Here is a 27,229-nt window from a genome sequence, read left to right as displayed (position 1 = left end):
AGAGAGGACAGAAAACTTTTACATTTGAACAGGTGTTTTGAGACCTTTGGAAGTAAGTTTGTAAGTTGAGTTGCCTTCAGAGACAACAGAGGTACATCATTGTAAAAACCAACCCATCACTTTTCCAGTAGTTTCAGCAAGAAGACGTTTGGATGCAGAAGTCAGGTGGGAAATGTTCAGAGTATGTTTATTCTTGAAATATTGGTAGACAAATCTTGATATCAGAGATATTGCTTGACATGTACATTTTATTTGATCCTGCATCTTTGGCTTGAGTAACATCTCTCTTGGAAAGACTTGCTATACCTTTACTCTATTTGGGTGGAAAAACTATCTTTTTGATCACATTTCTTTGCACATGTTTTCAATCAGTTCTACTACCTGAAAAATACCAAAGTAGTTGAGGAGATGGGTCTTTCCATCGGGTTCCCTATGCCTTGATCCAGGACTTCATTCATTTACCCAAAATAAAACTATTGAATTCAGCATGTACTAAATATTATAGAGCCACAGACACAATTGTTGAGGAAATACAGAGTGAGGACCTTGCTGAACATTGTTTGACCTACATTAACATATCACACTCAGTTCTAATATTTTCTATGTTTTACTTTCTCAATATGTCTTCCTTTTCTTGCTTATTTGAAGATTTATTCTGATTAATTTAGTACTTATTAGAATAAAGATAATATTCTGATTCCAGATTTCCACTGGAAAAATACCAGTTTATAATTTTTCCAAGCTGTTCACAGCATGCATCTAATAATCCCTTGATGAAGAGTTTAATGATTTCTTTACACTGGCGATCTGTCATAGTGCAGCGCCTGCGAGCTCTTCTTAGTTAAACCATAGAGATGAAAGAAAGTCCAATCTTGATGAGCAATTCATTCACATTTCCGTCGTTAAGGATGTCACTGTTCAATGACTAAAGAAGCATCCAAGTCTCATTAAACCGTCACGCCATTCGGGAATGGCACAAGGTGGACCAAATGAAAAAGGAACGTGCTATTTCTGAACTTAATGCCAGCTCTTCTGCTTCTCTTTTGTCTGGTTTGATACGTTGAAGTCTCAGCTAACGCTCTTGACAAGTATGTACACTTTTGGTTGCCAGCCAGGTCTTAACTTTCACAAAAGAATGGCTGGAGACCTTCTAGCCCTGAGACAGCTGCTGGGATAAAAGGCACCTTTCACTAAAAAACACTCTTTCCTCTTGTGATGTGCCCTAAAATGCAGCAGTGCAGCCACTGGAGGGGGACTCTGAAAGCCAAGGTAGAAAAAGAAAATTGCTGGATTCATGGTTGGCAGTACAGAGTTATATGTAGTTGGCCATACAATTGCAATCTTGCTGGTAAATCAAGATGTGTTGCCATGGCGAGATGGCTATAAGAGGAGAAACAGATGGTGCTGGTTGTATTGGAGACAAAGAAATAAAAACTCCAAGTCTCCTTCTATGTAAAAGTTATGTAGAATTCAATAATTTAGGGAAGAATAATCAGGCTTGTACTACCATTTTTATCACATTAATGCAGAAATCTACCATGCAAATGGTTACATTATTCATGTCTGTGTTTCCCAGCTCAGGAGTTACCCCTCTCAGTCCGCTTGTCAAACCATTTCCCTTATTTCCTCCAACTCAAGTAAATGCCCATTTTATTTACTCAATCTATCATGATTTAAAGCAAGATTTCCCACCAAATATTTTCACTGCAAGTTCTCCCTCTCAAACAAGTCTCTTTTCTTTTTCTAAAGAAAAGAGAATCCTTTTTGACAAATATTTATTGTACAGATACATTATGCAAAAGACTGCTATACTCTTTGTATGTATGCTATCTGATACAAATATAAGCTGACCCAGGCCCTGGATTATTAACATATTATATCTTATGCCACAGACTGTTTTGCCCTCTAATATTTACATGATGAGAAAGAGTGTGCAGTATTTTTTCCACTTAACAAAGGCTGATTCATGAGTTTCTAAAAATACATAATTTAATAATGAAAAATGAAATTTTAATCACTATTATCAAAGAGGATTTCTTCTTTTATTTGTTCCGATGTTTAGCATTAAACAATAATACTGCTTGATGGTGAACTAGATAAGTACAAGTTCCCACTTTGCCTCAGAATACAGAGATGACCTATGTCATCAGTTTCCTAATAAAGCATATCAGTGGAATTTTGTTTCCTTGAAGTAAGACTTTTTAAAATTCCATGAGAGGAACATGTAATAGAGGCAATATGTTACTTGAGATCAGAAACATCTTTGGGAGATGTATTTCTGGCAGAATGGTAGTATAATTTCCCTGAACATCACTGCTGTTAAAAACAACTGGAAATGTCAGATTTAAAAGATGTTTTAGTTGCATCAGTGAGTTAACAAGACTCTAAGTTCTTCTAAACTTGAGCTTTATTTTCAAAGCTCAAAGAATGGGGAAGAAGAGACGAATCCCAAAGGACTGCCCAAGCTGGGAGTCTAATAGAAGACACTTCTCATAAAGCTGGAACCCCACACATCTACAGCTTCAAAGTGAAGGTGAGAGGTAGACCCTGACTCATCCCCTAAAGACAAACAGAACTGTCTTCCTCCAACCTTGCTACTAGGTGGAAAAAAGTTAAAATGTCTCCTCAGTATTCACAAAAATAGATTAGTCCTCACACAGATTTGTAAGCTAAATTCACATCACTTGAGAGATCCAGAGAAATATATAAGTAAAGAATTTAAGTTAAAGTGGTGATAGTAGGCTATTAGTGTCTCCAGGCACCTGGCAAATACAAATGAAAATCCAAAAGGAAATAAAATTCCTTTTGGAGGTTATCTGCCTTCAAATTAAATCACAAAATTTCTAAAAGATAAAGTTCCAAGGACCTAAATTCACAACCAACAATTCAGAATATCCAAAGAACCAAGGGGCCATACCCATAAAGCAATGAATAATCAAATAGCTGAATCAAACTCACAAAGACATCAGTCAGGCACAGAACATGAGATAAGCATGAATTAATATGCTCAAAGAAATGAAAGAGAGGTTTTAGGTAAGGAAAGAGCACAATGACTGAGCATATTTGAAAAAATCAAATAGAATTAACAGAAAAATATATATAATATTAATTTTTTAAAACTCAGTGAGTGGGTTTACCAGGTTTGGAAGAGTGGAGAAAAATAATGAATGGGAAAATATTTTGTGAGGACGTTATACAGAATACAATTCAGAAAAACAAGAGTTAGAAAATATAGAAGATTAAGAGACAGGAAGATGGAATGAGAAGCTCTACGTGCCTGAATGGAGTTCTGGAAGGGAAAAAAGAGAGGCAGAATAAAACAAGTGCAACTATTTGAAGAGAATTTTAGCTGAAAATTTTCCAGAACCGATGTAAAGCATCAATCATTAGATTCTGGAAGACCAAAATTTACCAAGCAAGAAAAATTAAAAACATTCACACAAAGATACATCATAGTCAATCGTCAAAACTTCAAGAACAGGGCTTCCCTTGTGGCGCGGTGGTTACGAATCCACCTGCCAACGCAGGGGACACGGGTTCGAGCCCTGGTCCGGGAAGATCCCACATGCTGTGCGGAGCAACTAAGCCCGTGCGCCACAAATACTGAGCCTGCGCTCTAGAGCCCTCGAGCCACAACTACTTAGCCCACGTGCCACTATTGAAGCCCATGCACCTGGAGCCCGTGCTCCACAACAAGAGAAGCCACCGCAATGAGAAGCCTGCACGCCACAATGAAGAGTAGCCCCCCGCTTGCCCCAACTAGAGAAAACCCGTGTGCATCAACGAAGACCCAATGCAGCCAAAAATAAATAAAATAAAATAAATTTTTAAAAATACCTATTAAAAAAACTTCAAGAACATAGAGAGATTTGAGGGATGGGAAGAAGACATTGCCTTCAAGGAAACATAATGAAACAAGACCCCACTTCTTACTAGCACCATTGGGATCCAGCACATTTTTTATTGTGCAGAAAGTAAAATATATTTAATGAGAAATGTTTTTAAGTGTTTGAGTAAAATAAAGATACTTGCAAGTGAAGACAAATGGAAAGAGTTTGCCACCAGGAGACCCTCAATTTAACAAATTTAAAAATATATTCTTCAGGAAAAAGAAGTTTTCCCAGAGAGAAGGTCTGAGAAAGAAGAAGAAAGGATGAGCAAGAAGCGGTTATATATATGTGGGTAAATCAGATACAAACATTGAATAAAACAATAACAATAATGTCAAGATAGAAAACTATATGTAAAAAATACCTATTTGGGGAATTATAGTGTTCTAAGATTGTATTGTTTGAGAAAAAGGGTAAGATGATGATTAACTTTAGACACTGATATTTTATGTATATGTGCTAACAAGTCTAGGGTGATTATTTAAATAAAAGTAATAAAGCCTTGAAACTAATATACTTGAAACTAATAAGGGGATAAAATGGAATGGGAAAAAACTGATAATTTCAAAAGAAGGGATGAAAGTAGAAATAAAATCTTAGAAATGGCAAGCAAAAGAAATACAAAGCAAGGATAATAGAAACAAATACACATATATCTTTAATCACAATAAATATAATTGGACAATAAAAGACAAAGATTCTCAGGCTGAATTGAAAATGATAAGCTGAGTCATATGCTTATGTCCTTTGTTTAATATGAGTTTCTTATAGATGGCATACAGCTAGGTCATGTTTTTTAATCCACTCTTCCCATTTCTATCTTTTAATTGGTGTATTTAGACCATTTACATTTAATGTGATTCATGATATATTAAGGATTAAAATCTAACATTTTATTTTGTATTTTCTGTTCACACTTTTTTCATTATTTTCTTTTCCTGCCTTCCTGTAGATTATTTGAACATTTTTTAGAATTCCATTTTGATTTATCTATAGTGTCAAATAATTTTAATGTCTCTCTCCTCTTGGTAATGACATCTATTGCTTGTCTTTTTTCATTCAGTTTGAGATCTTCCTGGTTCTTGGCCTGGCATCATAAATATGTTCTTCTGTATCATTAATAGCACTGCCATATGGAACAGTAATTATACTTATTGCACATAAAATTACAGGAAAAAGCATTATCCTTATAAAGAAATTTACAAATATGGATCTTCACTAAAAGCATGGGAATGAATGTGCCTGAGATAAAAGCTCAGGATGTTGGCAGTGTATCTCTGTTCGATCAGTGTAGCTCATAAAATTAACACTCATTCAACCCCTGTCACTAGAAGAGGGACCAGAAGACAGATAATATGTCAGGTTCTAATTCATGTAGTTGGTTTCTACACTTATAATCTAAAAAAACTGGAAACCAAGAGCCTGATCAAGCTTCCTGGTCCTTTGAGAAACATTTTAATGTCCAAAAAGTATAAGCATGGTTGAAAAGTGATTAATTCAGTTTGTCCCCTGAGACTCTGAAGATCAGACACCCATGTCAAGTTGATGAAGACTATGTCACCAAATTAGATCATAGCTGTTGGTTAGTGATAACTGTGAAGAAGAAAATAAAGTGCAAGTTTAACACCAGAAACACCTCAATCATTGTCTAAGGTTTTCACTAGTTCTGCAATTAGAGACACGCTCCACGGTCAGTGGTTTGCTGCATTGTCAGCATCTTTCCCAGGGTATGGACAGCAACAGGACACTCAAGCAGCTGCTACATAGTGAACTGAGGGTAGAAAGAGAAAGACAAAGAGAACCATCAAAAGAAAAATAGACAGTTGAAGTTCACCTACTTTAACACCATGAACTGATTATTACTTAAATGTCTATTGTACATTCTAATTTTTCAAGTGAGAGTGTCTTCTTTATAGCATAAATACTTTGGTATGTTCAAGTTTTTTCCATATTAGTTTCCAAAGAAGAAACATTTAATTTCCTTCCCAAATTAAAAATCTAGTTCTTGCTGAAAATGTATACTTTATTTTGTTTTTTTGAAAATGTATACCTTAAAGGAATTCTTTAGAGAAGGAATTTTGCAGGTGGTCTCTACTACAAATAAAAATGTGAAAAGGCCCTTAGAGAAACTTTCATCCCATAACCTTCTCTCTGTCTTCTCATGCTGGGTTGCCATTTAAGTAAAACCTCCATGGGAGTCTTAAATGCCACAGCAGGCGTGTTCCTGCCAGCTGTTTGTATAGGTCACCCAGCCGAGGGGTTCAACTTTAGTGTTCTTGGATCCATTATGGCTCCACTGGAGGGTTGAAATTTAATCTTCAAAAACTGTTCTGTAACAAACTGGCACTTTGGGCTTTTGCTGAAATAGTTGCCTTCTTCCTGGCTTGCGCTATTCATGAACTGGAACTGCATTTTTTAAGGTCAGCTTCTGCTTGGCAAAGTTGGAGGAGTTTGGCTGTAGGAGAATTTCTGGCAGGGGAAGGATACGTAGAAGCTGAATCAAATGATGTAATCACCCCGTTTAGAGATCAAGGGACATCTTCAAACAAATACTAACAGATTATTCCCTTCTGCCTAATTTTGTGAAATTCTTTCCCAGAGCATTACTGACTTAGTATGAAAAAAGGAAGCAGAGTGCTCATCGCCCAGTTTCTTTATGGCATGTTTCGTCTTATGTCTCTTATCAGTGTCTGCAGGGCTAGCAAGTATGAAAACCCCTCTCTTGACAGGAACCTGTTGGTAAAATGTAAGACTCAGACTGTGTGCCGCCAAAGGAAATATTTTGAAAGTTTACTCAATTTTAAGAGCCTCATTTCCCTGAATTAAACCACAGTTTGAAACTTTGTGTTATTTAGTTAAGCTCACTGGGTTGATATGAGAACAGTAGTTATTAAAATAATCCCTAACAGTGAGTAACCCAAAAGTTATTGTTAGTGGGCTTTAAGTTTCCTTCTAGGAAGCTTTTTGCCCAGTCCTTACCTATTATTTCAGTTATCCTGATTATATTTGGTTTAACCTAAATTGAAAAGCACTTGACCTTTTGTGCACATATCCACAGATAGAGAGGAGAGGGCTTCCATACCTGAAAAGAAATCACTGATGACATTCTAATGATTGGATCAAAAGCATTTTAAAACTTTTTTGTTTGCCTCTTTAGTCTTTCCACATTGAATTCATTAATCATTACTTTAATAATATATATGTAAGATCTCACTTCCTAAAATGATCTGGTATCATGTGATTTTTGCAATGCCTGCCCCTCAAAGCAGACTCTGGGCTCTAGAGAGACCAAACACTACAAATTCTCTTTCAATTAATTCTTCTTGAAAAAGTCAGAGTATCCTGAACTTGGTTATTATCAGTAGAGTGGCTTGAGAATAAAAACTTCTATATAAGTGCTGAGTATTGCTGTTGATCATTAAGTATCACTAGACATAGCCCAAGTGATTATTGACATGAAAGCGACTTTCTCTAGGCACGAATAAGGACTTATTCATTATCTTTTTATTTCAAATAAGGTATTAGTAGGATATATGATATATGCCCTAGTATAAATACTGAGAATATTTATCTTTTTTTCCATTATGCCTTGTTGACAGAGCTTTATATAGATACTTTTGTGGAGTTAGAGCTCTATTTATTTACATCAAAATTCTCATACCCGTATCACAATTTTTGAATTATAATGCTACTTCAGTGAATTTTTCTGGAAAGAAATCTTCCTATGGATGCAGGAAGCTTTGTGAGAAGTTCTGGTGACTTTGGCAATGGAGTTGGACATAGCAGGAGCTGGAATCACACTATCTCAGATATGGTTTTCTGGGGCTGAGAGAGTTAGGGAAAGCTCTGGGCTCTCCCTCGACGGGTCAGGGCCTGGCTGAGATGTGTACACACCTCCACCATACATCAGGGTCCCATCCCTGAGAAAGGTAGAATTGAGAGGGCCGGAAATAACAACTGTGGGGTAGGCAGAATATTGACCCCCAAAGGCATCCACGTCCTAATCACTGGATCCTATGAGTACATCTCCTTACATAGCAAAGGGGAATTAAGGTCATAGATGGAATTAAGTATTCAGCTGTGGTTGAAATGGAGAGATTTTTCTGAATTATCCAGGAAAGCCCAACATAGTCAATCACAAGAGTCTTTATAAGTGGAAAAGGGAGGTAGACAAGAAGGCACTAAAGGGATAGCAGCATGAGGACTTGACCCACGGTTGCTGGCTTTGAAGATGAAGGAAGAGGGCCAAGGAATGTGGGCAGCTTCTAGCAGCTGGAAAAGTCAAGGGAAAGAAATATCGCTTGGAGACTTCAGAAGGACGGTAGCCCTGCCTCCCCAGACCTTGCTTTTAGTACAGCAAAACCCATTTTGTTTCGGCTTCCGAACTGCAGAAGATAGTATACTTCTATAAGTTTGAGTAATTTGTTAGAGCATTCAAAGAGCAGCAGTAAACTAATACACAACTGTTAGCACTTATTGATCTCCATCAAAAGTGCTTGACGTGCATATCCTAATATTTAACTGTAACATTACTATTATCTACCTTTGATGAAGAAACTGAAGCTTGCCTAAGATAGCACAGGAACTAAGTTTCTGAAAAATGCCACTTGCCTCTTCTGACAGACAGAGAGAGGGATTGCTCTACTTAGAAATTTAGGGGTAGGAGGAAGGAAGACTAAATCATGAAACAGCCCACTATGTTTACTATATTATTTCCATCTCTTGTGATGGAGCTTATTTCAGAATTAACCTCATTAAACAGTGTGCATTTTATTGCATGATTTCAGGGTAGTATGGTAGAAATAATGTAGGATCAGGACATGAAGATGCTAGTCTGATCTCTGATGCTAATGAGCTGATTGTTCTGAGCTTCTTCATATAAAGATAATAATATTTATCTTGTTTTTCTAGCATCAAATTAGATTAATAAATATGGGAAAATGTAAGTGTTAAATAATGTCCCATTCATAGTATTACCATTCTCTTGGGCTTTAGAGCACTTTTTAAAATTCGGTAGCTTATTCTCTGACACACTAAGAAGTTGGTGAAATAGTTGTCATTCTACCAGTTGATATGACTCGATGCGTGAAATACACTAAAGAACTTTCCCGAGTGAATTCGTAGTTCTTAAATGCCCTTCACATGCCTCTTTCAGCTCATCAGCCTCCATAAATCTGTCCATGTGCAGTGCAATATCTGTTCCTTTTTAAACAGGAAACTTTCCTTGCTATGTTACCCACAGCTCCTTATTTCTTCAAAAAAATAATTAGCATCACAACATGTGATTGTTTTCTGATTTCCAAGAATGGTTTACATGACCAAGTAGCTTATATCCTCATGATTGAATTGTAAGGGTAGGAAATGCCCATTCAATTTCCTTGAAATACAGGGACTCGAAATATATAGACAGAATTCAGGAAGCCTTTTCAGATGTTCTGGAGACAATTGCTGAGTAAAGCTAATTCAAGGAACAAACTTCAACAGTCGCACTTGGCATCAAGGAAAATACTCCTCCTCCAAACCCTATGGTTCCACCGTCCCCAGCTACATATGCACTCGTGGTCATTCAGGCCACTGGGGAGGGTCTGTTAGACTTGATTAGTTAGACTTTATTCATTTCACTAAATGATTGGTTACTGGTTTCACTGGAATAATAGACTTTGCCTTCTAACACTGCTACCAAAAATAGTACAAAACCATGCAGAAACTGTGAAGCCCTTAACACAGTTGCTATCTTTACTGGATAAACCAAATCGTGAACAGGCCATATCTAGAATTCCTGGGTCCATCGAAGTCTGCGAACATCCTAAGGCTTGGTTATCTCTGTCTATAGACAAGAGAAACTTCTCTAAAATAGCACCTGCTTTAATGTAGTGGTAAATCTGCAAGTTATTCAGACTTTTTGTGGCACATCTCTGTAAGTAGGCTCCTGATACAAATGCTACTGATCCTTCTATTTATTTTTTTAGAGCCATGAAAAAACATTCACAAATTATGGCTTAAAATACAAGATGGTAATTTGGCCTAGGCCAGGTCTATGAACACAGAAGTTTGGCCTCATCTGCCTCAAGCGTGAAAAGTCCAATGGGATTGAGTAGCTATGAGATGCTAGAGCAAACGAAGCAAGGATGATGGTGGCAGAGCTGAGGGCTACACGGACTTTCCAGGCATAAAGAAACCTCCTCTAATACCCAAAAGTTATTTGAAATGACCTGGGATGTATCAATTTAGCCAATAGGAATGTTAGAGCTTTGAAATTCCCTCTTTAAGGAAAGATTCAGTCCTTCATTGTTATAAAATACTTACCTCATGAATTCCTAGAGTACAGGTTATATAGAAGAGAGTATCAGTCACACAGGATGCTTTAATTTCACAGTCTTTTAGGAAACCATGGTTTGATCAAATACTTTCCTACGATTCCACTAACATGAGTAACCCTGTTTTGATCTTTTTTAATTGTGTCCGATTCTAGTGAGCAGAGAAAAGTCCCAGGGGAACGGAAGGAAAAGGCAGCTCACAGTGAAGTTCAACCTCCAAGAGTACTCACTTCTTAGGAGTGAGAATTCTTACCCAGCTTTTGTTTGGACAGAAGCATATTGTGTAGATCCAACCTAGGTAAATGACCAGGAAAATGTTTGGTCACCTGGAGTTTTTATAGCTCTTTAATTAAGTGTAAGTAAATTTTCACAATTTGTAATAATTATGAGCTTTTAGGCAAAACACTGTGTGAAGCATTAAACATAATTTATGGCTCGATAAGAAAGTTACTGCATTTTAAAGGTGGCCCTGTTTGTCTCTATCTGTGTTGCTTGGGCATACTAAGAAAATACGGACACTTCTTGGGCTGTTGGGAGTATGTGTGGTTAATATAGGATGTAGCTAATGATTCATAGATTTATAGGAAATATTTTCACCTTGGAGCCTGATAAAAGGAAATGCCTGACCCTCCAGGAAGAGTTTGAGAACACTCCCCCTTTCCCTTGCCATACTCACGAATTTATATAGAACATTCAGTCTCTCCCAAGTTCTGTTAGATATACTTTATATGGTCAGATTATACTTACATTTTGTTCCATAATCATAATGAAGACTACCAAGCTTTCTACAATTGGATTCTGAAAGTTACAAGCCAATAAGCAACATTCCCATTATAACGAGTGTGGGATAATTTTCATGCAGCCCAAGTATGATCTAGGGTTACATTTCTCTCCTTACAGTTCCAGTGTCGCCATCCCCATGCCACGCAGGGAGAATGTTGCAATGGCCTCTTCATATTTACATTCAAAGTCATGCCCAATTTTAATTTTGTTAGTATTTTTTTTGTTAGTATTTTTGAACCATACTTTCCTTGCATCAATGATGTGGTCTCCTCCCTCCCTTCCTCCCTTCCTTCCTTCTTCTCCCTTCTACTCTTCCTTTTTATTAAGATTCTGGTTGCCTTCATTTTTTAACTTGTTAGGAAAAGATACATACTCTTTTCCATCATATTCTTATAACTCCCAGAGTCTTACCTACTTGACCTTTTACTTAGAAATGAGCCTGTTGTTCTTGAGGCCACTGCTTCCTGTTCTGTTTTAAACTGGTGACAGGTTAATTTTGCTTTCTCTGAGTGTCTCCTTGCCTTTTTGTTTTCTTGAACCCTCTCCCTTTATTTAAACCTCAAGTTCTTCCAATGTCTCGTTCATTCTCTTCTTTGCTATGGCGTCTCCGCAGAGCCCTCCATCCTCTGCTTTCATCTGGACCAGATGTTTCCTTTTGATGCTGCATCACACATTTGGTCACTGCCTTTCACTGCTCTCCTGAATTAGAACCACTATTTTCTAGGTGCCATATTCAGTGGTGTAGAGATAAATATTTTACCATAGGCTCTCATAACAAATAAACAAGACCTTGTTTTTTTTTTTAGCATTTCCTGATATCCATGTTGTAAATATAATGGCCAATGTCAAGTTCCCAAAACATGAAGTCACTGACTTTGGAGTTGGAAAGAGATGTACCTGATCCCTGCTCCCCGGCTAGCTGCAGCAGCTTGAGCACATCACTGATGAGACCCTTTGACAGAGATGTTTTTAAAATATATTCATGCTTTTTTCTTGAGTTAACAAAGCAACCTGGATATTATTTAATTTCATTCTGTGGCTCTCGGTCATCATTATTAATATCAAGCTCTAAGGCAAAAAGTGGTATCGTTAATGATGACATTGAGAGAGAATATATTTGCCTCTAAACTAAATGACTTAATAGCTGAAAGTGGAAATTAGATAAAGTAATTAATACCAAATGCAATGGTACTTTGTTTACTTTTGAAGGGCCTTTTGTCATTGTTAGCTGACTTTTTAAAATACGATACTCAAATCTAGCTTTCATGGTTTGTATAGTTGGTTTAGCTGCCTCTCGCCTGATCCTTGATATGGTCTCTTCCCCGTCTGTCTGTTGTTTGTTTATGGCCTTTTATTTGTGCTTTTATTTCAAGTCACTATAAATCCATTTTAAGTTATCAGAGAATGAATATCAATAAGTAGAGGGACGGGGTGTCTCCAATAAAGAATGCAGATTTTCTAATCAGTGGTGTTAATTCGGCTTCCCTTTCATTGTGTGTGTTTTCTTTAATATCATAAAGGAGAATGCTATCCATGCATCTTCTGACAGAAAAAAAAAATGGGTTTTTCTCTCTTTGAAAAGTTCACTTTAAAGGTTTTTGTGATGCACGACAGCTTTAAAATAGGGTTGCTTTTCAGGATGAATTGCCCGCAGCTGCTCTTCAGGATTTTTTTGTTTTTTTCTGAGCACATCCATCCTGTTGGACGTAAAAAACTGCATATGTACATCACTGATGGGCCAATAAATAAAATGCTGCGTTTTTAGGGGAGGGTTCCTGGGAACTAATTAGAGTCACGAGCAGAGAGAAACGGGGTTGGAAACACCGCACTGCTTCTTACCTCGCTCTGATTATTTTGTGTCTTAGCCATTTCTGTGCATCTTCCGCTTTGTGAGTGCAGGGAATGGTGACGCATCACTTGATGATCAGGAAATACCCATGAAATGAATGTGGTTCGGAGTGGTTGTCTTTCAGTATTTGCTCGTTTCTCTTCTCCTCCACAGCTTACTGAAGGTGAATCTAAACCAAGGTAAATTCAGCTTACTGGATAGAGGACATTTCTTTATGTCCAAGGAAATTAAAGCTATTCAGGCATACATCTGCCACAGAACTAGAAAAATACCTAGGGTACCATTTTCATTTCAAATCTGCAGTTTCTTTTGCTGGCAGTGTGGTTAATCGTGGGATCATTTTCTTAGAAATACTATTTTATCAAAGTAAACGTAGAAAAATGCTTGAAACGTGTAAGGTTTGTGTCCAAATACAGCAGGTAGAATTATAAAATTTTTAGATATAAAATGCAATAAATATCATTTGTACATGGTAATGACATTGTTGGCATTCACTGGACTATATAAAATTCATTTAATATATTATCTCAATAAAATATGGTTCAGAGGAACTATGTAACTCTAGTTTTAGATCGGGACTACAGTAGATAAGTAAGCTCATTTTGAAGAAGGAGTTATTATCATTAATGTAAGTAAGTAAGTAAGCCCAGAGTAAATAAATAAGCTTCATTTTGAAAAAATGGTTAGTCATTATAATCAATGACAATCTAAAGAAAGGAAAAAAAAACCCAGAAGATTTGATAATTCATGTTTCACACAGGAAGGCACAAATGGGTAGTTTTTGTTATTGTTTTTGTTTTTTTCCAGAATAATAATAGTCCTAGCATTGCAAGCCTGGAGTTACCGTTCCAAGTAGGTTATACTAAGCCAATAATTTACTAAAAATAATGATAAGTTAATCTGATAAAATATGATATCATAAACTGTTGCCTGGATTTGCTACTATAGAAGATGATTTCAGGAGTATAGCTCTCCAAGTCAATGAACACTTGAAGTCATAATACTCAAAGTTATCTTAGTATATTTTCTGAGAGAAGTTGCGTAAAGCAGTACATGAAATGGGCACCACAATCTTAGTGATGATGGTGTCCATGACTGCGATTCAGATTGACTGCAGCCTTCTCCAGCTGTGAAACCGGGATTAAAATGGTCTGCTGGTGCTTGGGTTAGATGCTCATGGGCTCTCTCTGCTTTGTTGCAGCTCTCAGCCTTAGAGAGGCAGATCTTTGACTTCCTCGGCTTCCAATGGGCGCCCATCCTTGGAAATTTTCTACATATAATAGTCGTCATATTGGGTTTGTTTGGAACCATTCAGTACAGACCTCGATATATCGTGGTGGTAAGTCTTATTGTTACCATGGCTTTTCATATAAACACTGCAAAACTGTTAGGAGAAGAAGGAAATCATTTGAGTTGTTCCCTTTGCTATAACGTGGCTTGGCCATTCTGGCCTTCATTACTGAACTCTGTAGAGAGATGATTACCTGTGAGAAAGAAGAAGACTCAGTGAATATTTACAGTGAAAGCAAAGCAACGTGACTGTAAGCGTGAGATGCATAGCGAGACTCACAGCGTAATTGAAATCAAGTTTCACGAGGAAATTTAAGATGCGGTTTGGATGGAGTAGGAAAGGTTGTGGTCTTGATGTAGGATGAGATATAAACGTACATTAGCCATCATGTCCATGGCGTATGTCACTAACCCTAAAAAGCAAACCGACCTCGCCATAACTGTGTACTACCTGATAGCAGTAATACAATTTAATTTTAATGGACATAGGACATTACAGATGCATGTGCATTTATTTAGTACTCACCCTTTAAGGTATTGCATACTGTATATTACTGAACATTTCTCCACTTGGGTAAGATAAATTTGAAACATAAATCCATATTCCAAACTATGACATACATGGTCAACACCCCCTCCATTGCAGGGAAATTTAATAAGAGATATTCTGTGCTCCGCAATTGACTGGAAGTTATTTCCAGTAATAGATTTCTTTAATGAAAAAAGAGGGGAATATTTGGGGCTACATGTATTAGAAGGTTGTCAGAAATACCAAGCATGTATAAGGAATTGGAATGAGGGGTGACATACTCTCAAATGCTCATTGAGCCTGAATAAATAGACAGTGTTCAGTAGAATTAGTGAATATTTTCTTGTCATGCGATGACTGCCTCACTAGAAGAAAACTATAGACTTAAAAATATGGCATCTTTGCATTTTGGTTCAATCCAATCACACCAATCAAAAAGAAAAAAGTTTTTCTCTAAGTGCCTCAATTCTCTGTTTGCATCTCAGAATTGGCTTTTGGGTATCTTTCATCATATCACACAGAGGTGAAGGTAACCAGCCCACAGCACAGACTCTGCCCTCAAAATTGCTGCTCCAGGCACATTGGAACATTTCTGTCACTCAGCTGCCTGCAGGGGCTAAACAATCCCCGCTTAACTCTTCTTCCCGGAAAGATTGCCTCTGCTAAGCCACTGTGTGATCTACCAAAAAGGTGTTTCACAGAGGTGGACTTGCAGCTCAAGAGACTTTAATATGCATAATAGCAAACTATTATTGGATTCTAGGTTCTAGTTTGTTGCTTTGAACACAGAGCCCTTTGACTTAGTCCAGACTCGTCAGTGTATGATGTTGTTTTCTGCTGAAGCACAAAACGCCAGGTGACTGTGAAGCCAGTGGCTTCTACGGGATGAAGCTGTCTGTACGCGTTAGTGACGTACCTAGCCCTACTGCTTTTACCCTCTCCATATTAGCTCTATCTTCACTCAGCTCCTGCCTTGGTTGAGGCTTTGCAGTCTCTTTCCTGCACACAGCCTTCCTGCTTGCCTTCTTCAGCTTCCCGCCTGTTAACGTGTCCCTTGTACTTTTTCTAAATCGCTGGCTTAAAACCCTTCACTAACTCGTAGCAGGATAAAATCTAAGAACATTCTGGGCTGCCCCACCTGACCAAACTCGTCTCACAATCCCTACTTCCTTCCTTCCTTTCTCCCCCTCCTTCTTCCCCGATATCTGTTTTTTCTTAACTTTCTTCCTTCCGTTTTTCTTTTACATATTCATTCCTGTTTATTGGGTTTCTACGCTGTACGTGGCATTGTGTTCAGTGCGGGGAACAAGGTGAGCAAATACAGACAGATGGGTTTTCTGTCCTCCTGGGTACTTACTTACCTTACAGTCTGGGGAGGGCAAGTGGGTTTTATCAGACAATCGTCCACATAAACGTTAAATTGCAACTGTCACAAGTGTTAAAAAGGAGCACGTTGTGCCAGTAGATGTATGATGGAGGGATCCCTGCAGGCGTGACTGTGGAGCTGAGATCTGCAGTGTGAGCGTGAGCTCACCAGGGTAGAGGGCACCGAAGGGGGTTCTGGGCAGGAAGCACCACGGGGCACACAGTAGGATGTCGATAGCGGTGGGTCCCATTCCCTTGTTAAGCATTCACTGAGGACCTGCTCTCCTGCGCCAGGGTGGGATAAACAGCAGAGAATGTACATGAACTCACTGTGGAGGAGTGAGAAGGTTCAGATTCCTGGGCTCTCGGGGGGTGGTGAAATGACAGCGGAAGAGGAACGGGGAAAACGAGGGGCAGAGGCCTGGAGAGAGCCGGCCGAACTTCAGAGACCTGGGAGGGCCGCGGCCTCGCCCAGTGTTTGTGCTGCCGGGCTAGCCACAGCCCTCACCCCTCGCTTCCTTGCAGGCACTTTAGCAGTTAATCGCCCCCTGCCCCTCTGTCTCTGTGTCTTGAGCATGTTTTATAATCTGTTCACATCTACGTCTCCCCTACTAGGCAAAGAGTTCTTTGCGAACCGGCAAGGTCATAGGTGCTCAATAAATACCTATTGTTTTTCCCATCTAGTTCCCTGCCGGTTCCTAGCGTCCTCTTGCGATAGGATTGGGGTCACTTCTTTGTCTGGTATCTTTTCCTCACTTCCTTCTCTCGCTTCTCCCCCCCGGCATGTTGAAGGAGGGAGATTTAGGTCTTTCAGAATCTTCAAAGAAAAATGTCTGTAAGACAAACAATCTACGTTTTTGCTCATCTTGATTTTCTCTTGGTGTGTATGCCAGCCAAATCCCTATTGTTTTATTTAACTCTCTCATTCAAGACCCTCTCCCAGGAAGGGGAGAGAAAGGAAACAATGAATTGTCAAGAAAGCTCTCCATGCCAACATGTCATTTGGTGTAATCTTCACAAATGTCCTATGGGTGTGTATTAGCATCCCTGATTTTACAGATAAGGCAAAAGTTAAGGAAAGGTTAAGTGACTTACCCAAGGAACCCAGATAGTAAATGGCAGAAATGGATGCTATTGTTAGGTTTCTGGAGTTGCTTTATCCCGATCTATGCTCTGCTTCCACCATCACATTCCAGATGATATGCTGCCACTGTCAATATAAGATTTGACATTGGAAACGATCCTGCCTTCCCTCCTTAGCTGATCATAGAATGTTGTTACCTATGTGGGATTCCAGATTAACTCTTATTCTAACATGGGTATAAAGTATCTATTTGGGAGAAATGCTGAAGAATCATTAGTCAATGATTAGTCAATGGGAAATCTGTTCACAAAGGGTGTCTTTAATGGGAAGATTATCAAGGGTGCCTAGTTGTGGGGAAAGTGGCTACTCCACGTTATCTTTATCACACCACGAGTAGCTCATCCCTGAGTTGTTTGCATGAATACTTTGGTTCGAAGCCACAGCTGGTGGTCTCCGGGCCACCAACTAATTAATTCCAATTAATTCTGGTATGAAAAAGCCTGGAAATGAATATGGCCTATGTCACACTAATCAAGGGATAATGCCTCAAAGGCACCCACTTCTCAACGGCAGTGAGAGGAGACCTGGGTCCAAAGTCCATACTAACTTCTCACTGAGCAGGAAAGGGATTTCTGACTGCAGGAGATTTTTCTCTCGAACTTGGCCTCCATTATTGGCTGAAACAGTCACCAGCAGTGCCAATTAAATATAATCCATTTCAAGCTAGCAGACATTCTGGAGCACCAAGACACAGAGGGTAAGGTCCTGCCATTTCTTAAAACAAACAGGGTTTATCACGGCTGAATTTAAAGAATTGATCACCCTTATGAAAATGGTTAAGGTAAAGGGGCACGTAGAGCAAGCCCTCCAGTGTCTACAGGCAAATTTCAGACTCCTTAGGGTGGAAATCAGAGCTTACAAAAACTGCTCTTTACTTATCTCTCTCGCATCCCCTGCCTTCCCCTCCTTCCCACCTCGTGCCAGACGTGCTGACTGATTCGTGTTTTTCCAAAGACCACGTGCTGTTTCTTGCCTCCTTGGTTTAGATACACTGCACCTGCTCCCTGGAGCACCCTCTTCTCCTTACCCATTTGGAAAAATCTTAATAATTCTTCAACTGAATAGTCACCTTTAAGAGCCTTCTCTGGCCATCCCCCCTCCAGGCTAAGTGCCTCTTCCTCTCCGCGCCCATAGATCCTGGTGACTCTATCCTATCTCTCTACACGGTTGCCATCCTTCCTTCCAGGCCCGTCTCATCTCCTTCAACAGTGTCCTCCTGTATATGTGTACGTATAGCTGATTCACTTTGCTGTACAGTCGAAACTAACACAGCATTGTAAAGCAGCTATACTCCAATAAAAATTTACCAAAAAACAGCGTCCTCCTGGCAGGCAGACGGTGCCTGTCCATGGCTGTATTCTAAGTTATCCTGATGTGCATGGGCCTTTAAAGATGCTTCATGCTTGATTAAAAAAATAATAAATTAATTAAAGGTTATTGGATGAAATTATTTTACTGGATGGACTAGACGGGGATTTCTTATCGCAGAACATGGCAACAATAGTTCTGCAAAAGAAGCTGGCCTTACTGCCTTGCTTCTTTCAATCTGAACACCAGGATTTATAAGATAAAATAGTATGTGCTGCTCGGCCTGCACCTCCCATTAGCTGACTTATTCCTTGACTTATTTTTTTTCTAATAAATATAACATTGTGGGCCCCTGACACTGTCTTGAGGAGGTCCCATTGCAAAGACTGTTAGAGAAATTCACCCAGATCACAAAATGAGAGATAATTCCCGTTTGGTTACCATCACTGCTGAGAAGGTACAATTTACTATTTCTACATTTATTTTTAGAACGTAAAACCAACTTTGTCATATGGTACTCTTTTGCTGTTAAAATTTATTTTTAAAATTTATTTTAGCTCAGGTGCAAGGTGGGATATATACGTTAGGGATGCCAAGTGTAATCATAGCATTTGAATGCACTTTTGTGTTTCCTTGGCTGTAGGCAAAATGAAGCAGAGTGTGGGCTAAGTCATATTTAACAGTCATAAAAAGTACTGTTCTGGAATCAGCTGTTCACTCCTGTCTGCTTTGCTCCTATGTCAAATATTTTAAAATCTTACTTACGAATTCTAGAAAGAGATTCTGCTCTACAATTATTTAAATCTTTATTATTTCATGGATAATAATTTAATCAAGCGGTTTTACATTAATTTAAGCGCAGAAATATTAGCTAAGTTGACAGTTTTTGAATAAAGATTAACATTGGAATTAAATGTAACTCAAAGCTTCCTTTAAAAATTAAAAAAAGAAAGCCAAGTAAGTATGCTAGGCCCATAAGTTAGTTATTTGGACTTTTATACAAATGTCCACATCCAAAGAACTGCAACTTGCTTTCATTTGAATTGTTTTACAGGGAAATATCCCTACTATGTCATCATGAATCTCCCTCCAGAGTTACTGCTCAACATGGCAGTTAAGAGTGTTAGGTTTCCATTCAGTGGTCTCAGATTTATTCCCCCCTGGACATTAATACTAAACTCCAGAAACTATTAGAACAATGGGTGAGCAAGGAACCTACATTTTTTTTGAGTGAATCTAACAAACGTATTGAGTATAATATTGTATCTGATTGATACACATGTGAATGAATGAATGAATGAATGGCCTTCCTGGTAATTGGAAAACAAACAAGCTCAGGAAGTAAAAATAATTTATGTTATGGACTAATTGCTCAATGAGAAAGAAATAGGCTGGGAGACTGCTAAAGTTCATTTCAATTAAAAAATGCTGAAATATCTTCATAAAACTATGCAATATCCAGGAAGCCACAGAGAACACATAGATGTTTTTCCATCTTTATGGGCATTGTCTAATTAAATTAGGATTTAAAATATGTGTACTGAACATAAGCAAAGTAAGATAGATAAATAGGTTGATAGATTATATTTAGATAGATAGATGATGGGTAAATAGATGGATAGATAATTATACAGAGTGATTTTTTTTTTTTCTTTTACTTTGAGAAGTTAAGTCTTCTATACTTCAAGTATATCTACGTGGCTGTCTGAGCTTGTAGGCATACTCCATGATAACCAAAAGGTATTTGTTAAAAATGTAGTTTATCTCTTTTTTTAAATTCTAGTTTCAGTTGCACTATAAATAAATTAACCCACATCAGAAAGAAGAGAGGGAGGATAGCCAGTGTCTTATACCATATGTGGTTCTAATACTTACTGCTTAGGCAAAATTCCTTTGGATGTGTTATTTGTGTTGCTAGAAATCCTTTCCTCTTACCTCTGTGTGCAGACTTGAGTCTCAGGTGCACATTGAGTTATATGGTTTCCATCTCATAACAATCCAAAATTCAACTGTACAGGTATTCTTTGTTCTCAACAAACCAGTGTATTAGAATAAAGAAACTTACAATATTGCTTTTTAAAAAACTACGTATTTATATAACGCACGACACATTAATAGCAAAATACAAAAGAAATCATTTCAAAAACATAACCAGTTATAGAATATATATGAATGAATGAATTTTTGGTAAACTGGTAATCTGGAGAATTGGTTATTTGATAAATTGCAGAATTTGGGGAAGTGTTAACTTGCAAATTAATCTGTAGTCCTTTTCCTAATATCTTTTAAAATGAAGACTGTCGTGTAATGCCCAAGCACCCCAGCTCTGGAGTCAAACTGCCACAGTGCCTATCCCAACTCTGACACTAACTAGGTGATCAGATGATTTCCTCTCTACCTTGGTATTAATGTGATGGCTAAATGACTTAATCTGTGTAAAGTGCTTATCACAGTACCAGGAACGTAGAAAGCAGCGGAGTAACTCTTGTTAGGGATTTCGGAGCTGACAGTTGGAATCTACTCAGCCTGATCATTTTATCTTTGAATGTTTGAAAGTGACATCAATAGTACAACTTGTGAGGGATCAGAATACACTTCAATCACTAAGTTTGTGCTATGATTTTAAGTAGAATTTTTTATTATGTATTTGTTATAACTATGAGTTGATTTAGTTTTCTAAAAGAATACTTACGGGTTTAGGCTTGCAGTCCTAATAATTAAGAATCATGTGGTTTTACAGTTAATTCAGTTCATTTTCTTACTTTAGTCTTGCTTTATTTTATGTCCTTCCCTTAACCTTTATCACTGGCTTTTTCCTCCTGAATTAGTGGTCTGCACTACTCTGTCACTCAAATATACCCATAATTATGTTTATTTAGAATGAAAAATATCAGATACTAGATGCCATCTGATTAGCAACATCTTTAAAATGTGTTGTGGTTATTGTGACTTTATCAGTTTGCAAAAAGTATACATTGAGAATGTAGATCAGCTATTTTCAATATTCATGGGAATATTTTGTGGTTCAGAAAAATGCATTTCAGTGCATTTGGTGCATCTTTAAGGAAACATCTAAACCCATCCACACTAGAAGACTTTGCCAGCAGAAGGTATCAGGTCAACAATATCGGCAACGACCCAAAGCCTAATTATATATTTTAACTTATGTTAACTTTTTAACGTATTTTCCAACTCCTCTAAATTTCTAGTGATTTTCGAGCCTTAACTCATTATTATAAATGTATTATTCTTTACAAAAATCATAAATGACAAAGATACAACTGTAAATTGAATTTTAGAAAAAGTTTAAAAGCTTCTGATAAGGTTTGTAATAAGATCATGGCTATTTTATACAGTGTTTAAAATTCATAAGTCTATTATTTGGCAGAGCATAGAATAAGCTAATAAATTATTTCAATATTTATCTTAATTTAACAATAGCTAATAAGTTATTTCAGTATTTATCTTAATTTAACAATAGAAAGCAATAATTTAATTAGTATGCCTGTTTAAGAAGTTACGAATTCATAGATTTTTGCAGTACAATCAAATGAATGAGCAAACCATTGTATTTGATCTGCTCATTGTGTTGCCATGGTAAGTTCCATCCTGAGTCATCCAAGCCGTCCTGTATGTTAGTTTTCCAGACCTCAGTGTCTTTGTCTGCCTAAGAAAGTGACTGGATGAATAGAGCCCTAAGACCTCTCTATTGATGAGTCTTGATCTAAGGCTACCTTAATTCAGTCTGACTAATACTCTTGAGGAAGGCCTTTCCTAATACATAATACATTAATAAAACCAATTAATCAATAAGGCTGGCATGTTTCGAGTTTTTTGGTTATGATTGGAAGGTATTTTCCCATTATGGAAATATGTTGCTTATTTGCTCACTCTTAATCCTACTTATTAATAAGTAGGATTTACTTATTAATCCTACCATAATTAGAACTTGTGTGCTTTTAAAAAATATTTTACATAATCATATTATATTCTATAATTATATTAGGGGAATACACTCCACTCAATCAAATAGTCCAACAGTTGAAAGGTTGTTAATTTTAGTCCATACATCCATTTTCAAACATGATCCTCATTCAGGGATATGGAAGTGAAGGGATTTGACCAACATTCCTAAACCCTTGATGATTTATTATTATAACTAAAAGATAGCTAGCTAGCTAGCTAGCTAGATAGCCCCCAGAAAATTTGCATAATTGTGTCCCTTGGAAAAGCTGGTAGTCAGAAAACAAATCAAATCAGCGCTTGGATTTAACTTGCATCTGCAAGCCAGCAAAGCACTGTAAAAATAAATCTAGTTTTATTGGCATCTACTTAAAGCAGTAGAAACTATTGGGTTTTTGATTTCTAGAGATCTTAGGGGACCGCATAAGGAGCATTCTTTTCTGACCGTGCCCTGTTTCTTCCCAGAAGACACACTTATTGACATTTTTATTATCGATTTATTTAGTATGCATGCCTTTCATCTCCACATTTTTCTTCTCTTTCTTCCCCCCACCCTTTCTTTCCAGTATACAGTATGGACTGCCCTCTGGGTCACCTGGAATGTGTTCATTATCTGCTTCTATTTGGAAGTAGGTGGGCTCTCTAAGGTAAGTCCATCATGCTTTTAAAGTACACTTTTAAAAAGAATACACTAACAAATAATCTAAGTAACATTACAAATGGAATACTAAGTATATATAGTAATCTAAGCAACATTACAAATGGGATACTAATCAAAAAAGAGTTTGGATACCATTAGAAAGAATAACCTTGGGAACATGTTAATACAATGAAACTCTGAAACAATCGCCTTATGATTTAGTTTGTTAATCTGTCGTGGAACTCAGCTACCAGTGTATCCTCATGTCCGGTTTAAAAAGGCCTAATGTCCCAGTGACCACAGCCCCATATGTTAAGTGAAAAATGGCTTTGAACATTCTTGTGTTTAAAATGGGAAAAAGGATTGACTAAGATGTAAATGTAACAAATATGAATAGCAAATTGCTATCTTTGCTTGAATATTAATTCTGGAAAAATAAAGTTTGTCAGAGAAGGAAATCCTCATTATAGTAAATGGAGCATACGTTTACTGACAACTAAATACATCAGTGCAGTGATTCCTATTGTGAAATCCTGATCAGAAAAGAATTGTCTTGATGCAACATGATAGAAATATTATTTCTGTCTGTCTAGAGCTCATGTCAACAAAGCACCTAATTTTCATTATGATTCTTGCAGAATCATCTTTTGATTATCATCCAAATGGAAGAGCATCTTGGGTTAAGTTTCTAGTTATGTTTCTTAAGCATTTTTCTCATAAACCAGCATAGTTCCCGCTTGAAATCGTAGAGAAGAAACCTCACAGTATAATTACAAAAAGAATAAGAAAGCTGTAATCTATCTTTTAGATTTCTTATTATCAACTATATTTGTGCAAACATTCTATTGTTGTATGATAGTCTCAAATTTTCTTTAAGTAGCATTTGTGGTTTAGATCTTAGAAAATTTGCCTTGACCAACACAGAGACTTTTAGAATTGTTAGGCTCCACTGAAGTCCATACGCTAACAAAGAATTTTTGATTTAGCCAAGCAGCAAATATCCCTGAAGCGTTTTCTCCAGAACCTCCAGAGGTGGTTACTCTTTGTTCTACACTATAATAACTTTATAATTAGAACTTGTCATCATTTTCTCACATTGGCCAATGTATTGAGGAACCAGAAATGACATTTCTGAGTTACATACAAATGCACTAACATCTACCTTTACCTCTACCTAATTTCTAAGACAGAAGAAAGTACTTAAATCAGTGCCCAGTTATCACCTGTAACATGCAGATTATAAAGTAATTTTAAAATGCAATTTTATGAATAAAATAATTATGGATAATAAGTTAAGCATAGCATTTTTCAACCCATAGCATTTTGTAACTCATGATTTGATTGGTCATTTTAAGTCATACTTTTATTTCACTGGGTGGAAATCATCTTTTATCTCTTTCTCTATTAATTGGTTTGGAATAAATTAGACCAGAGGAAATTTGTTCCGTGGAATTGGCATCATAGTGTGTTGAAAGAGGACTGAATTTCAAATCATAAGTCTTGGATTCAAATCTTGTCTTTAGTGCTTATAAACCATGGGACCTTAGGCAAAGCACTGAACCCCGAAAGTCTCTGTGAAATATAAAAAGAGGACCAGCTTCACCAATAAAGATAATAATCAGTGTTTGTTTGGTGTTTTGCATTGTTACCAAATATGGTAACTCAGGTAAGCTGCAAAATAATCCTGTGATGTGATTTTTTTTTAATTTTTAAAAACTAAAATAATAGTAGCATTGGTTTGTTCCCCAAAGGCTGATTTCCCTCCACGGCTCAAGGTGACCTTTGTAAACTGTTTCTTGTAACTGCTTTTCTAATATCAATGTGCATGTCAAAGGATATTTTTTTCCTCGTTTCTTTGGGTTCAAGGTTAAAAAAAAATGGGTATAGTGGTCCCAGTTACTCATTTTATTACCCGTTCAAATGCCATTAAGCAGTCAACCAAGTATTCTAGATCATAAATAGGATAGATGACTCCAAAAGGAGCATCCTAAAGATTTTCTGTCGGTCTCTATTTACTGTTTCAAAGGCTGGCAACCTCTCCCTGGCTAGCCACAGGTAAGCCTCAATTCCAGCCTGTAGGGAATCTATTCTGAAAACTAGAGCAGAGTTAAGGACCCTTGATAAACCCAAGCACCTCTGCCATTTTTTCCAGGTTGTACCCCATTTCATAAGATATTCCTTGTCCACGTGTGCTAGTTTATATACTAACTTTCTAGAGCCCTCTATCTCCTGCATGAAGGCATTTCTTGGAATTACCCACTTGGATAGATTAATAGAAGCCTCCCTCTACTTTGATTTTTGCCCCAAAGGTCCATTCTAAAATGGTGGATCTTTCTCAAAAGACCGGATTCAGATGAATTTCCACAACATCTCTATGGATTCGGGTGTTATTCCAATGACAGGCACTACTGAGCCATTCTCGTTAACTAATAGTGTACTCGCCTGGCCATGAGCAGTCATACGTCTGGCCTATTATGGGGACTCTTGATCACATATTTGTGATCAGATATTTCCCTTTGCTGTTATCTGCCCATCAGCTTGGCATCATACTTTTGTCACTGTGGTCTTGAAGGTCCTGATTCTCCCCAGACCTTCCAGAACGTGAAGGAAATGGGAATGTGTGCATGTATGGTGAGGTTGAGGATGGCTGTGGGTAGGTGACCAAAAGTGCCTGCACTTTCATAATCTACTGGAGCCTCAGTTTCCTTTTCTGCAAAGTGAGGAAGACCACAGCACTAGTTTTACTGGATTGTTGAAAGAATTAAGTGAGATGATTCATACAAAGAACTTAGAAAGGATCTTGGCATATTGTGAGGTTTCGGTAAAAAGTGGTTTTTTTCATTGTCAGTCAACGTCATCATCTTTATTATTATTGAGAAATTAACAGACGTCATGATCCTCATTCTGCAAACCTGTGGGACATATATTTATTACTATGCAAGAGCTGTCAAAGGGAAGAAAATGTGGGACTGAGTGACTTGTTTAAAAAGTATGTAACAGTCCCTTGTGATAGGACCTCAGATCTGCATATTAACTTCACAGCTGTAACACGATTAATTAATCCCTTTCCTTCAACATGTAAATAGCGTTTTTGAAATGCTTCCGCAGCTATATTCTCCTGCTGTCCCTCCTGCTCCCCTTGCAAGGACTTTATGCATCTTTGGAGGCACTAAGACTGTTTTTCATGCTGTACTTTAAGATCACCAAGGGTACAATTCATAAGTTATTGCTGCTTCTTTGGAAGTCCTAAGACTTGAAATCATTTTTTTCTTCCTAGGAATCCATTCAGAATGTAAATATGAAAACCCAACTCATTTGCTACATTTAAAGATACTGAAAGACAAGTTATGTTGAGAACTCAAGTTGTACTTGTTTTTAATCCCCCCAAAATTAAGCTGATGCCTTATGGCATCTTTTTGATTACTCCAAATTGTAGAAACTTTACGCTAATATTTCTTCTAATTGCCTTTTCCTGAGAGATGTATGGAACTTACACATTACTGATCCTAGAGAATTTTCAGTGTGTCACATTTTCCTAGAATTCTGACTCTGTGTGGCGGTGCATGAGCATAATTTAGACATAAAAAATGAATGTATAGAAATTCTCTGTAGACATATTAATCATGAGCTTTGCTCAGAGGTTTTCTAAAACTTAGGCAGGAAGCCTGGGAGGGAAACGGACTAACCCTTCCTGATTTCTCCTCTGTACTGGCATTCACGTTGCCTTCGCACAAAAGGAAAACTACCTCTATTTGTTTCTCTATATCATGTCTTAATGACTGCACTTTTTTCATAGTACCTGATTTGTGGGTATTTTGATTCTTAAAGAAATTTAATTGATACAGCCACTATGGAGAACAGTATGGAGGTTCCTTAAAAAACTAAAAATAGAACTACCATACGACCCAGCAATCCCACTACTGGGCATATACCCTGAGAAAACCATAATTCAGAAAGACACATGCACCCCAGTATTCACTGCAGCACTATTTACAATAGCCAGGACATAGAAGCAACCTAAGTGCCCTTCGACAGATGAATGGATAAAGAAGATATATATTCCATATATACAATGGAATATTACTCAGCCATAAAAGAAACAAAATTGAGTTATCTGTAGTGAGGTGGATGGACCTAGACTCTGTCATACA

At 37.5% G+C, this 27,229-nt stretch overlaps 1 protein-coding gene across 3 annotated transcripts in view; it reads left to right on the top strand.

Annotated features, from left to right (window-relative positions):
- NKAIN3 (sodium/potassium transporting ATPase interacting 3) overlaps window positions 1-27,229 on the top strand; it is a 560,708-nt gene that overhangs the window by 268,403 nt on the left and 265,076 nt on the right. For all 3 annotated transcript variants that reach the window (XM_055091171.1, XM_055091170.1, XM_055091172.1), the window contains exons 2-3: window positions 14,041-14,178; window positions 23,005-23,085. In XM_055091171.1, coding sequence (XP_054947146.1) covers window positions 14,041-14,178; window positions 23,005-23,085 — 219 coding nt within the window. The remainder of the gene's footprint in view (window positions 1-14,040; window positions 14,179-23,004; window positions 23,086-27,229) is intronic.

Source organism: Physeter macrocephalus, chromosome 15 (genome assembly GCF_002837175.3).
Source record: "Physeter macrocephalus isolate SW-GA chromosome 15, ASM283717v5, whole genome shotgun sequence".
In the NCBI taxonomy this organism is placed as follows: Eukaryota; Metazoa; Chordata; class Mammalia; order Artiodactyla; family Physeteridae; genus Physeter; species Physeter macrocephalus.
Note: the sequence above shows the minus strand (reverse complement) of the source record. Positions and strands in the feature narration are given on the sequence as shown.